This window comes from Lottia gigantea, assembly GCF_000327385.1.
Source record: "Lottia gigantea unplaced genomic scaffold LOTGIsca_3, whole genome shotgun sequence".
Lineage (NCBI taxonomy): Eukaryota > Metazoa > Mollusca > Gastropoda > Lottiidae > Lottia > Lottia gigantea.
This window is the reverse complement of record NW_008708986.1, coordinates 3,587,550-3,602,138: the sequence shown is the minus strand read 5'-3', so window position 1 is coordinate 3,602,138 and position 14,589 is coordinate 3,587,550. Positions and strand designations below refer to the sequence as shown.

Sequence of the window (14,589 nt, the reverse complement as noted above, 5' to 3'; positions counted from 1 at the left end):
TGATTTCAATTTTTAAAATATGTAAAATATTGTTATTGTAGATAATATTCGGGCTGTGATTTCAATTTTTGAAATATGTAAAATATAGTTATATAGGAAATGACATTCGTGCAGTGTTTTCAATTTTTGAAATATGTAAAATATAGTTATATATGAAATAACATTCGGGCTGTGATTTCAATTTTTGAAATATGTAAAATATAGTTATATAGGAAATGACATTCCGGCAGTGATTTCAATTTTTGAAATATGTAAAATATAGTTATATATGAAATAACATTCGGGTTGTGATTTCAATTTTTGAAATATGTAAAATATTGTTATTGCAAATGATATTCTGGCTGCGATTTCAATTTTTGAGATATGTAAAATATAGTTATATAGGAAATGATATTCGGGCAGTGATTTCAATTTTTGAAATACGTAAAATATAGTTATATATGAAATAACATTCGGGCTGTGATTTCAATTTTTGAAATATGTAAATTATTGTTATAGGAAATGATATTCGGGCTGTGATTTCATTTTTTGAAATATCTAGAATAAAGTTATTGGAAATGATATTCTGGTAGTGATTTCAATTTTTGAAATATGTAAAATATAGTTATATATGAAATAACATTCGGGTTGTGATTTCAATTTTTGAAATATGTAAAATATTGTTATTGGAAATGACATTCGGGCTGCGATTTCATTTTTTGAAATATGTAAAATATAGTTATTGGAAATGACATTCTGGCAGTGATTTCAATTTTTGAAATATGTAAAATATAGTTATATATGAAATAATATTCTGACAGTGATTTCAATTTTTGAAATATGTAAAATATAGTTATATAGGAAATGAAATTCTGGCAGTGATTTCAATTTTTGAAATATGTAAAATGTAGTTATATAGGAAATGACATTCGGGCTGTGATTTCAATTTTTGAAATATGTAAAATATAGTTATATAGGAAATGACATTCGGACAGTGATTTCAATTCTCAAGTGATATGAATTATGAAATATTATTATATGAGAATACAATTAGGCAACGATGTCAATTAAAAACATACAGTTATAGGATAGAATATTCGAGCAAAGATACGATTTCATTATTTAATTTAAAAAAAACTAGTTACATTATTGGGAATTTTGAAGAAAATCTATTAACGAAGTGTAAAAACATTCGGGCGAAATTTGACAAAAGAAATCCGGCTGTTGCAATTTATTTTGTCTATGCCTTGCCCAAAATAAATAAAATAAAATAAAGACATTTCCCATTGGAGATGAAATGGAGGGATAAGGGGTGTTATATAGAGAGAAATGCACCTCTTGATAGTGTTGTTCTCAAAAGAATGTGCCCCTTAATGGAATTTCAGAGGGAGAGAAGGGGTAGGTGGAATTCTCTGGTTTTTCTAAATGGAAAAGCAGTCAAGAACCATGAATGCATTCACGAGCAAAGACTTGATAGCCACTGCCCTAGCAAACAAACTTACACCATTATGCATCAAATAGGACGAAAAATGAAAATATGGGACATGATTGCTTCTCTGGAATCAATGATGACTAGATACCACTCGAACAAAACAATTCAAGTTGGATATACGTGTTTCACAAAATACCTGTCATTTGTAGTCCAGCCATGGATTCTGTTTTGTACAATGAGTACAGAACTACTATATATGTATTTAACTTCTGTAATTTGACATAAATATACTTCTCCATTTTGATTTTAACAAAGATGTATTACAATCAAACTCAAAGTTTGTGATTGCCTACATATTATTGATAAAAGCTTTCTTTATTACATGAATTGTTATTTGTATAACGGGTAGAAGCTTTACCTATAGACCACGTGTATTTAAAAACCATATAAGGAGCAACCCTTCTAACCCTCTGGTAAATTTTTCTTTGAAATGAAATATGACACCACAATTTTAAGGTACTTCCAAACCTCAGCCATTTTTTTACATGCCAAAAATGACCAAAAAAAATTTTCAATGGGGGATGTGGGCCATAGATACATTGACTCAAGATATGACATGACTTGATGTCACCTTGATGACTCCACCTTTAAATTACCACATGCACTCAATGAACTCAAATTTTCTGACTCAAAAAAGCCAAAATGAGAGGTTTACTAGCTACACAATATCTCTTTTATAAATGGCTAACATAGAGTAAAAACATTGCATCAATAGCTTTGAACACAAATATACAAAATCTCGATCTTACTTTCTGATATTAACCATCGTGATTCGAGCTATCCAGCATTTTCTTCAGACTTGTCACATGGTGGGTCCAGGGGTCAATCCCGGCATAGGTCGAGATAATACCTTCGGATTTTTCAACCCGGTTTCCCCCTGTCAGTGATGCAGGTAAGAGGGGCTGACATGGAAAAAGCGTCTAGTCGTTCGGATGGGACAATAAACCGAGGCCCCGTGTGTTACAGGCTGTGCACGTTAAAGATCCCTCGACAGTTGGAAATCGAAAAAGAGCAGGCTAACGCCGCTGTCCTGGCAAAATTTCCCTCATCGCACCCTGCATGGCGTTGCCCGTCTTCATTAGCCCACATGGTGCAGAAAAGTAGGACGTAAAACTCCATTCATTTCATTTTCATTTTTGTCACATGGTGGACACAAAATGGCGGACATCAGCTGCCAGCCCCACTCGATAAAGTGACAGAAAAATGCATGTCACCTTTCATGATGTTAATGAAGTGAAATCAAAACAACTGTATATAAAAGATAGTTATTTGCCCTTTCCTCTCATATAATTACTCCGGAAAAATTTCGATTTTCCTACCTCTAATTTACTTTTTTTACACAACAGGGTTGCACTTTGTTTACAAATCGTCTTGCACGTTTGATCAAAAATTCCTTCGCCTTTTAGAATACATGGTTGATTTTTGATAAGGGAAGGGTGTCAATCATTATGAAAACATCTGTTATGTTTAACTTGCAAATAAATTTATGAAGTGTCAAAGGTTGGATTTTTATCTAATACAAAAATTTGTTCAGTTTGAAAATGATTATGTATCATCCATAGCCGATAATTTATAAACTCAAGATAAGTAGATAGTTTTTATTACGCTCCCTAGGACTGCCAATAGATATCACGTGACGGGCAATCCATAGATACCGACCAAATTGTCCTTTACAAAATTTTTTTTTTTATTTCTTAACAATTTTTATGTTTTATTTTCCATTTGTTACACCCTATAAATTTGTTCAAATTACGAAATGTACAAATGAATGTTTGATAACCTGACATGAACTTTCTATGGTGATACAGGCATGTCACAAGCACAGACCAGAAGAAACAGGAATTCATAAAAACCTCCCAAATAGTCGTATTATAACACTTTTTTTTATTGTACTGTTTACTTCGGTTGTGCTGAAAGTAGGAATCATATCTTCTTCTCCCTGTTTTGAAATTATTTCTGTCATTCTGCTTCCAAATCTTTTTTAGGCCTACAGCTTTTATAGACCACACAGAAGATCATTAGAAAAAGTGATTCAAAGCAAGATTTATGTATACAATCATTTGGTCTCAAGATTGCTCAAAATTTCCAATTTGACTCTCAATAGAGGTGGCAATGTATATGCTATTATAGTAATAATTCTATTGAAATATAAACACGAAACTTTTATCCATCCCTAGGTATTAAAAGGCCAAAAAGGTACATGGACAGATGTATTTAAGATCAAACATAATTGAGAAGTTTTGTAGATGATGTATATTTGGTAGTGATATAGTCATATAGTCAAGATTTTTTTAACAACTTACACCAAAATTGGAAATCCCTCTCAGCATAATATGGTAAATATAAATTTTAATATCAGAATATAATGTCCTAAATGTAAATTAATAAGTGAAGAGACATAATAATTTTATTCTTAATGGTTTTTTTTGTACTGTCAAGTACTGAAGTTGAAATAAATAATGTTACTGTTTGAAGAGTAAGCTACCGTACTGCAATACTGAAGGGACAAACAGATCACCATACATTGAAGGAAAAACGTAGTCCTTACAAAAATGGCTGCCATGTGATGAATTTTTGAGGAATTTGGAAACAAATTACAAGTAAATGAGTTATTTTTTTTTAAATTTCAGGATCGAGATATTGTACTCCAGCTATATAAGAATCATGTGATTGTGTAACCTATGGAAGGTTTTAACATCAAAATATGGCTTGTATGACTGTTCAGTCAAAAAATAAAAACTTGGTCATTTCATCCAAAATGGAAGGTTTGGAAGTACCTTAAGAAAGCTTAATACGGCGATATTGACTCTACTTTACTTTTGGCTATACAGTATGTGAACTTTTTACAGAACAATCTATTTAAAACTGCAAATTAGTTTTACAATTAATCAAAAGCTAAAAGTAATCCAGTTTTTCTAGTAAAAATTCCCAACGAGCGACCAAAACAAAAATGTCAACAAACCAATGTTGTACGAGAAATCCAATTCCTTTTTTTTTGTTACCTCAAAATACATCTTTCTGCATTTCTCCTTCCCCCGCGCTCCAGATTAATGATAAATGCATTCTTTGCAAAAGATACGGCTCTTGTCAAACAAGTTTCCGAAAATTGAATAACTTTTGCATGGTCTTTCGAATGAAAGCTTCATTCTGTCGGTCAGATTGTTTACAGAAAGATGACCTCGACGAACTAGAAAGAGTCAACCAGCGGAGTTATATATAAGAATAACGCCATTTGATTGGTTTCACATCGGTCTGATATTTAGATGAGCGGTGAACATGTCACACTCTCAGCAAAAGGCGCGAATATTTAAGTTACATATTTTCGGCACCGGATACATGCAACCTGGCAGAATTCCAACTTGGCAACATGAATTCTTGGCTTTAGAATTGCAAAATCAACACACTTAGCTTGAATTTGTTTTAGAAATTTGTCCTTAGAATTTTAAAAAGTGAAACGATAAGTACAGACAGTCCATGGTCTAATATGAAAAAGGATCGAGTAAAATAATATGCAATATATTTCAAAAAGGTTGAAATATACCATCTTCTACTTTGAAGACTTCACAGAAGTAATATCGAGGGGGCAGTATAGGTGATGATACTCACTGAAAACGAACTAAGGTGGCAAAGGTTATGTTCGGAAACCAAGAGAGGGTCCTAATTCGGCCTGTTTAAGATAATTTCGGGCTTATTAAAACGATAGTGGTGTATAAAGATCATACTACAACTAAAAATAACAATCAAATTTCTAAAGAAATGCACCGAGTCACTACTGAAACGATCACAAGTACTATAATAAATAATTATTATCTATATATATATGTCAACACCACTTGAAGAATTTAGTGAAGCTTTATGTGAACGACTTCCTTGTATTTCTTCGTTTACTACCTTTCAGCTATGAGAAAATTTTAACCTAGTTCAATATACAATATAATATAATATAATATAATATGCAATCAGCTCTCTAATTATATTTCGTAAGAGGGGCGGACATGTTTGGATGGGAAATAAACCGAGACTAGTTTGAAATCGAAAAAGAGCAGGCTAATGAAGCTGTCCTGGCAAAATATCCCTCATTGCACCTTGTATGGCTTTGTTCGTCTTCATTAGCCCACATGGCGCGGAAAAGTAGGACGTAAAACTCCATTTCATTTTCTAATTATATTTCAACATTTCATCAACATTCTGCCAACATCAGACGGGCTCAACAACCATAGGGACTTGACTGGTTGAACCTAAGAGAATCAGTAATAGCGTTCACCGTTCGCAATTTGAGCCTTCCGGCGTTAGCATTTAAAAGTCTTTTCTTGAGATTATGTCCTCTATAGAAAAGACATAATATATAGAAAAAGAATATTAAATTCCTGGTTTTAGATATTTTTGAAGGGATTGTGAGATTTTGGTACTAATTGAAGAATATTTACATATATTCAAGACACAAATCAACTCCCCGAAAATGGCGAATCTGCCCATATAACACACCTAAATGTATTTTAATGAAATATATTGACATTAATATTTTGACTGGTGGTCAAACACGTTCTGTCCCTCAAACTTACTGTTTGACTAGATATAAGAAAACAAGAAAAGCTTTTGTTGGGTATTTGCTTAATTTTGAAACAAGTCACGTTTCATCAGAAACGAAGTAATAATTTAGAGGTAAGAACATATCTGTACATCTAAACCTGGCTTTACATTTATATTTTAGAGCTGCAAGTTTATTGTTTTTTGTTTCATGTTTGATACCAGACTGTAAAGAAAATGAATATTAAAATACATAAAATTTGAAGGTTTAAAGAACACAATGATCAGTATATTTCGATTTCACTAGATCCAAAAAGGATTACATATAACTATTGACAGAAGGTGGGACGGTGTAAGCAAGGATAAAAGGTGTAGTCAGATAGAATTACTCCAAAGTTTCTGCATGCCCCTACCCCACCTTCAAATTTTTCGTCATTTTACTTAGAGAAAGAATTGCCTATGGACACTCTAGAGCTTTTTGTGGCATCTACTCGCTTTCTTTCCTAGAAAAGCCACTGTCCAAATTATAGGGTTTGTGGAAAAAGCCGAAATAATTCTTGATTTTCATTAGAGAGTCATAGTCTAGTGAATTCCAGATTTTTTCAGGAAAAGTATACTAGCATACTGAAGGTCAACATTAATCTTCCTATAAAAGTGGTTTGTACCCCCAATTGTACACTTTACTTGTAACAAATTTGTAAATATGATATTTATACGATTTTGCGCCAAAATATGTGTCAGAATCTACCAAATCAATTCTATTTTTTTTTAAATTCTCATTGGAGAGAACCCTTTCAGATGATCCATTTAAACCTTTTAAAACAGATTCAGTCTGATCAAATGGTTATGATAATAAAAAATTTTGCCAACTGCCCATTTAAATAAATACCAGTCCAAACAAACTTTTCTTGAAATACTTTCATGATGAACACACACCTTTTAAACACACACGCGATACAAAACATTGGAAGTATTTGGCCATTCTATTGTGAACTCCTATAAACTATTAAAAACTGTCGAAACTATTTGAAACTACTATAAACTTTTGGATACTTCTAGAAACTATTGGAATCTATGTGTAGAAACCAGTTAATACTTCCTATATGGCCTACAAGAAATAGGACTATGACCGGCTTATACCTCCACGGACAGTGAAAGCATCATGACGAGGTAGAAAGTGTTGGAATGCAGCACCAACACTTATAGATACTAATGGTGAAGATAATTTTGTGGGAATTAACACTGCAGATACAGTGAAATGCATCTGGCTTTCTAGTTGATACACTGTCGAATGCCGGATGTGTACGAGAAAATATATAGTTAATTATCATTCACAGTATCATCATCATTAGTATCTTTAACTGTTGTTGTATTTGTCACCTTTGGTGTAGACAGCACATCGATAAAAATCAGCAAAGCATTCAGAGAACCCAGCTTATTACTCATTAACGCAGCCAGTCTGAACTAGCGACATTTAGACATCCTGTGTGGAATAAACTACAGCTTGGCACGATTTTTAAGGATAACTTCACTTATTTAATTCAAATGTTTCAACTTGACACCAAAATGAACCTTCTATAATCTGATAACTCCGTAAAACTAAGTAATAGATAATAATAATATTTATTTCTTATATAATGCATTCTACGATGTACATGATGGCATAACATTACAGTATCAACGCGCTTAACATTATACAAATAGTTTTAAAAATACATAATGTAATAATATATTATAACAATATATAAATAAAACGTATATATCGGGTGTCCCCAAACCTTCCCAAAGTTCGACGGGTAGTACCTCAGCTGTTGGTAAACTGATCTCAAATTTCAAAAATTATATACTTCAAGATGTCGTTGTCCAGCCCTGAAAATATGACAAGTCATCCAACAATAAAATCTACCGCAAGTACTGTCCCGAACAAAATAGCATACCAACTCGAGATTTTTCCAACTCGAGATACTGTTACGGATCTCATCCAGGTATCTGCTCCCAAGAAGTGACTATCCTGCCTTTCAATTCCTGTTCAGTCAGTTTGTCTCACTGACCACAGAACACCTTTCCTTTAGAGAATCCCAAATGGCATAATCCATTCTTGTGAATAAATTTCAGTGTAGCCTACTCCAGATATACCTTGCTAGTGTGCGACGAGGTCCTGTTTTGTTGGATGGAAACATGGTTGCGATTGGTGGGTGAAGGAGATCTCTCCGCTTTTCTGACAGATTCCCTGGCTTCAGAGACTTTAGGGGTGAACCATGGTGCTCTAGGCTTATCAGAAATAGCTTTAGTTGATAAAGGAGCCAGTACATCCAAAGTACTTCGGATTGTTGAATCATAATGGTCAGCTAACGAATTAGTACTAGATGGACACTGGGAAAATAAGATTGCAATATCGCCCCGTAAATTACCTGTAAACACTATAGAACTTGGTAATATTATTCAGTTTCGCCTCAAAAAGTTCAAAAGAAGTGTATGTCTGAAGTTTGAATGTTTCATACTGGTAATTTTTACTGTACTGTCAAATATTTTTATTCAAAATCAAAGCTGCTTGTGGGCGTATATTACCTTGCCTGGCAAGCTATCTTTAGAAGAGTAAGGTGGACGATAAATGACAAAAATATTAATTAACTGACTGAAAAATATTGTTCACAATTGGAATCGGACACGTTTCACTGATGTCATTTACACTATCATAACTAATTACTTCTTGAATTTCTGTTTTGCAAAGTAATGATCCATATACACGGAACTGCAGGCAATTATTGAAAAATGCTTGAAAATATTTTTACGCGTTTCTCAATATTTACTTTGTTTAATAGGATTATCATACAGGGATTATGATGTTTAGTTATGACACCAGGTAATTCAACTGATGAATATATTCTCTCCATGGCCAATTTGATTCAGGATGATAAAAGCATGTGTCACCTAAGAGAGTCATGAACGGATGAAATATCTATTAGGGTTTTATTGTAAAGTATCCAATGGTATCAAGTAGTTGGTGGTCCCTTCTGTTGCTGGTTTGGTACGTGATTATCTCTGGACGAGTGGACTGATCGGTTGGCAAATAACATGGTTGATGTATGAAATATAGGATCTGTTTCAATATTTCTATATCACTCTACAATAGATGTATAGAGCACATACAATTAAAATATTTACTTATTGAAATATTCAAATATAAATATGGTCGGAAGAAGTGCAATTATATGTATAAAGATTAATAACAAAAGAACCAAGACAATGAATTTATTTTAGTGTAAAAATATCATAAATCGGTTCTGGATAAGATAATATTTATCAAGTGTCGAGATATGGTATGGCTTTGATGTATCTTGATAAATGTCAGATTAAAAAAATCGGTAAATCTTATATAAATCTAAATAGCTATCGGGGGTTATATGGATAATTATGCTATATTATACTATTTTTTCTAGATAATTATAATACGTATTCGGACCTGCATGAATAAATCTAGTTGATTTTTAATGTAGAATTGATGAACAAAAATATAATATATTGATCAAAAACTTGATAAATTGTTAATCGGAGACTTCCATTGCATAAATAAGTTTGATCTAGGAAAGTTAGCTTGTTATCTTAAAGGTATAGTGGGCGTGTCAATATTTGATCCTTTAAATATCAAGCTTATGTCTGATTTAACCACGCGCTTTGGCGGATTAGAAAATAAAACTGGTTTTTGATGGTATGTGTGTTTTTTTTTTATTTCATGTAAGTTGTATGTACATGTCTATATTTTCTCTCATTGTTAAATAGTGCACAATGGATTAATAACCGTGAAATGAAGGAATATATGATAAATCATTAGAAATTTGTTTTTAACTCATAGTTTCAGGTTTGTAATTATCAGACCACTGGATTATTTCAGCCTGTTTTAAAGATATATCTTATTCGCTAAAAATTAATTTGGTCTTGTTACTAATAAAATTTTGGCCATGATAGCTTGTTAAATAATAGGCTAAAACGAGTGTGTTTTTACAATCTCTGGTAATGGAAATAAACATATGTTTAGTTAAATTACAGGGTACATGTTAAAGGACATTTTCGTTTGTAAATGTTTATTATACAAATATCTTGTTATAGCACAAGTAATTCTCGTAATTCACATAGTTGTGGGGTGCACGGCTATTTGTACCCCCACTTTATATTCTAACAAATTAAAAAAAATATAATTTGATTACATTTTTGCCCCAAAATATGTGTCAGTATGCAGGAATTTAATATTTCGAAAACTACTGTAAGTTCCAAATCACAAACACAAGACAATATTATTGAGTTTGTGCTGGGTACTCCTTACTAAATTCTTACACTAGTATTCCGTGATGATTTCCGTCAAGAATATTATGTATACCATAATTATGTGGATATTCTACGACGTTTGAACATGCATACATATTATACGAGGCACAGTGGGGTTTAGCTATAAAACTAACCAATCCGTGTATGTAAGACTATTTTCCATTGACAATTCCTAACAAGAAGTGGACACTGACGGACATGCACATAAGGTCATAGATAAAAAGAGTTGAGTTGCCAATCGACCATAATATTTGTTTGGGTATATAATATTGGTTTAAATCTGTTAAAATTATTGTTTTATTTATATTTTAGTAAATGATCAGGATCAACATAAGTTTAAAAAAGAAAAGTCACAAGCATGTACAAAAAGTCAATGCAAATGGGACAGAAAAAAAATAGATTAATCCAATATGTCGTAAGTTGACACGAAGATACTTTTTTAATTACAGAAGAAAATGTGTTCATTAGAATATTAGGATAAGAGCAATTTTTAACCTTTTACATGGTAGTGCCGCTTACTACTGGTTCACAGGAAGTGATTCTTGTTCTTTCTGTGTGTATCTTAGGATTTTGAAAGTAAGCTTGAAGTGGGGGGATTTCACGATCTTGTCTTAATATTATCTTAGTGGCAAGTGACAGCCATTGGGTCAGCATTTAGACCACATCGTTACGCCGTATATAACCATCGAAATAGTAAAACACATCATGTAAAATTCCCCGTTTATATCCTGGGGTGATAAGCTATGATCACAGATAAGATAATAGTGGCTAGGAGATAAGTCGTGATAACAGAAACAATGGAATTAACATACTAATGTAGTTTGCAGCAAATATATAAAGTTGAATAATATGTGATTTGAATGTTTATTTGAAAAATTATGTCCCTTTTCAAATTTCTACTTATTAAGACCAGGAAAAGACTCAAAATCGCTTTGAACTACGTTCATGTGTGTTGTCCAGATGTAGTTTCATATGCTAAGAGAGATCAATGTGAAGAGGATTACCACCCTTGAAGAGAAAACTGGGAAAATTAAAATCTTGCAGAATAATAATATTAAATGAAGTTGTCTAAATATATACGACATATAAATTGATTCATTGATTTACTATCGTATTTCATTTCAGAAAACTCACAAAGTACAACCTGCCATAGTAACTGTACTGGTTGTAGTGATAATTATTTCTATCAAAACCGATTTCTTAACCATAAACACACACATGTTTTTGTCTCTCACTGAACCCTTTAATGAAAAACAACAATGCCCAAATGTTCTGGGACATATGATGGAAGGTGTTTGGAAACAAAAGGCAATGAGTTTGAAGGAAACCAATGATATAGAATTGTTCTTGGATGATTCGAGAAAGCAACATGGATTAAATGTAACATTGCAGAGAAACGATTCAAAATGTGGTAATGTGTCCTTCCCTCACAAAACAGGTTCGAAAATGCAATGGTTTCGTGGTTTGTGTGACAGGAAAGGGAATACGCCGTGTTGCTTTAATAACCAATGTGTAAATAGATCTCCAGACCAATGTCGATGTAAGGATTGTTATGATATGAGACAACAAATACACGCAGAGTACTCCGACTTCATCTCTAAAGACCAACGATGTCAAATAAAACAATTTAATTATATTGAGGCTTGTGATCTACTTACTAATGCAACACTAGCCTTTGTCGGCGATTCATACATACGCCATATTTTCACCGCTGTTTTACTGTTTCTGAGAAATAATTATGTGGACGGAGCTTTGAGCCAAAATGTGAAAAAAGGTTAGTTTATTTTCCTTTATAACCCCGTCACACTAGACTATGACCACAACGATGTTACGGCGACTAGAGAAAGCGAGAAAAAGTCTTAAACAGTCGACCTCATACCTATGCGTCCATATTGTGCTCCCATTTCAGACTTCCCATTAATATATGTGGCTTGATAGAGGCATCCTACTAAAATCTAGTTGCAACCTCTATCGGTTTTACTAGCCATCCTGATCGCTCAGGAAAAGCATGATATCCATAGGATCGCGTTACCAGCCTTGTAAACTGCACCATATCGTATTGAGAACTTGGTGGAAACCGAACGGCGCGAAATATGTACATTGCAAACCCACCGAGATCGTCAAACGAATTCGTTGTTATATATTTATAAGTATCATTTCAGAAACTCGAGAGTCATGATGCCGTTTGTCATTGTATCCTTTATGCAACGCCTTTGCAACGCGTATACTGCGCAGGCTTGCGTTTATGGAGATGCTACTACTCATGTATAACGATCTTCGCGATTCCATTGCGTTATCAACGCGTCCAGAACAGGGCCAGGAACAGGACCGAACCATGGCGTTTGTTTTGGCTATCATTGGTGAAAATGTTGACTACAACACGATGTCAGTCTACCGAAATGTTTATGCAAGTCAAATTACCATTACAGTTTATCAACATCCGATTGACTGCCACTGCTTACTAAACGACTAGAATTTTAGAAATATCTTTTTCCGCCCCTGTAAATCTTTTAACATCTTACAAAATCTGAAACGATGCAATTTCAGACGTTAAATTCCTAATCTTGACAAAAAATTAGAAATAGGCTTGCAATAATGGCAAAATTATGAAAGGGGATATTTAAGAAACGCACGAACTAACTTTGCATAAAATGACCTGAGTCCGATTCAAAATATAAACTCAGCGATCAAGATTTCACCTGGGCGGACTACACTTATTAAATCGAAAAAAAAATTAAAATGGTATGCAAACTATCTTTGTTGTTTAACAGTTGCATTTTGTTTCTTTTTAGATATCTATGACCAATGCACTGGAATGTATATGTTCACAGAAAAAGTATGCCGAAATCATTTAGACCAATGGAAAACTTCCGATATTTGTGGTGGGAAAGTTAATCTCCTATTCCGTTACTTTTATTCTAGTGCCTTTGGGTCGCAAGCTACAAATTTCATTCAGAATCGGATGTATAATAAGTCAAGAAGTTTATTCTTATTTGGTGTTGGCCTCCATGATAGTTTTAATACGACCAATATTAAATCTAAGCTTATCACCCCAATTTATCAATTGAGTAAAAAGACTCAGTGGCCCAAATTATTATGGGCAACCCCTCACCAACCTGGTATTTTGAAAAATGGAAATATAGAAGTTCAATCTAAAGCAAAAGTCAAGGAATTCATCTCTAAAATGAACGATATATTATCACCTTTGAATATCCCACAATTTAATACTTATGATATGACGAACGGTGTCATGAGTTTCGATGGTAACCATTATGGTATCGGTGTCAATTTGTTGAAGTTTCAAGTTTTACTGAATTACATTCAGGAATTGAAAAATAACGGACAATGGTAGTGATAACATTTAGTGTTTTCAATGAATGACCAATCAGATTTATTAACACCAACAAATATTACGCGAGTTATTATTTCAAGCCAGCAATCATAAGTTACGCAATCATAATATAATACATTTAGCAACAGATTTATTGACTCCAAATATTGTGTTCATGCTAGCTATCAATAGTAACCTAATCCTGTTTCCGCCAACGCAACAGCATAGATACACATGTCAGGTGCGGGAAGACAAAAGGTGAAGTAAGGATGAATGGTACAATGTTGTTCTTGGGTAAGGGACATCACTCAGTTTCTATCTTCATTCAGACTACAAATGAGGACGATAACGACAACCCGGATCAGTGTCAAGTAAAAACGAAAAAATGATTGCCCTCCTCAAAAAATTGTAAATACTCCAATGTCTTAAGCCTACCATTCTGTCATATTTCATATTGGATTATTACTTGACTGCAAAGAAGAAAAGATCACGAGCACTTGACATTCCCTTGTTTAAAGCATCATATCACATTTCCGCATTTTTAAGATGTGCAGATGTCAAACCCACTTCAATCAAACCCTATTTCAGAATTCTTCTGGCTGCAAATAATAAAGATAATACTTTCCCAATTGTTTCAATTTTCCTGTATGGGAGGGATGGTAGAGATGTGTATGCAGCTACGAAAGGCTATAATCTGATAACATACGAGAGTCAAGTTTTTGTTTGTTTTGACCTTATCGGTATCATCTCGACTTAAAAGTTTCTAAAATTGGATATTTTCATACTTCTAAGGAGTTACCACGAAACTTGCTCGTGCTTCAATGTCCTCACCCATATGTATACATATGGTCATTCAGTGTCTTGTTTAATATTGTGGGGTGCATTTCACTTTCGTCACAATGCTTTCCAGATATTGCTTGGCCTGAAGGCATTTTAC

The 14,589-nt window shown here is 33.3% G+C and overlaps 1 protein-coding gene across 1 annotated transcript; it reads left to right on the top strand.

Annotated features, from left to right (window-relative positions):
- Positions 1–10,229: 10,229 nt before the first annotated feature.
- LOTGIDRAFT_228625 (hypothetical protein) lies at positions 10,230–14,279 on the top strand (the record flags this gene model as incomplete). The annotated part of the gene is made up of 3 exons (XM_009057250.1): positions 10,230–10,259; positions 11,447–12,095; positions 13,114–14,279. The coding sequence occupies 3 exons, from the start codon at positions 10,230–10,232 to the stop codon at positions 13,671–13,673; spliced, it is 1,239 nt and encodes a 412-aa protein (XP_009055498.1). The 3' UTR covers positions 13,674–14,279.
- Between the last annotated feature and the right edge of the window lie 310 nt (positions 14,280–14,589).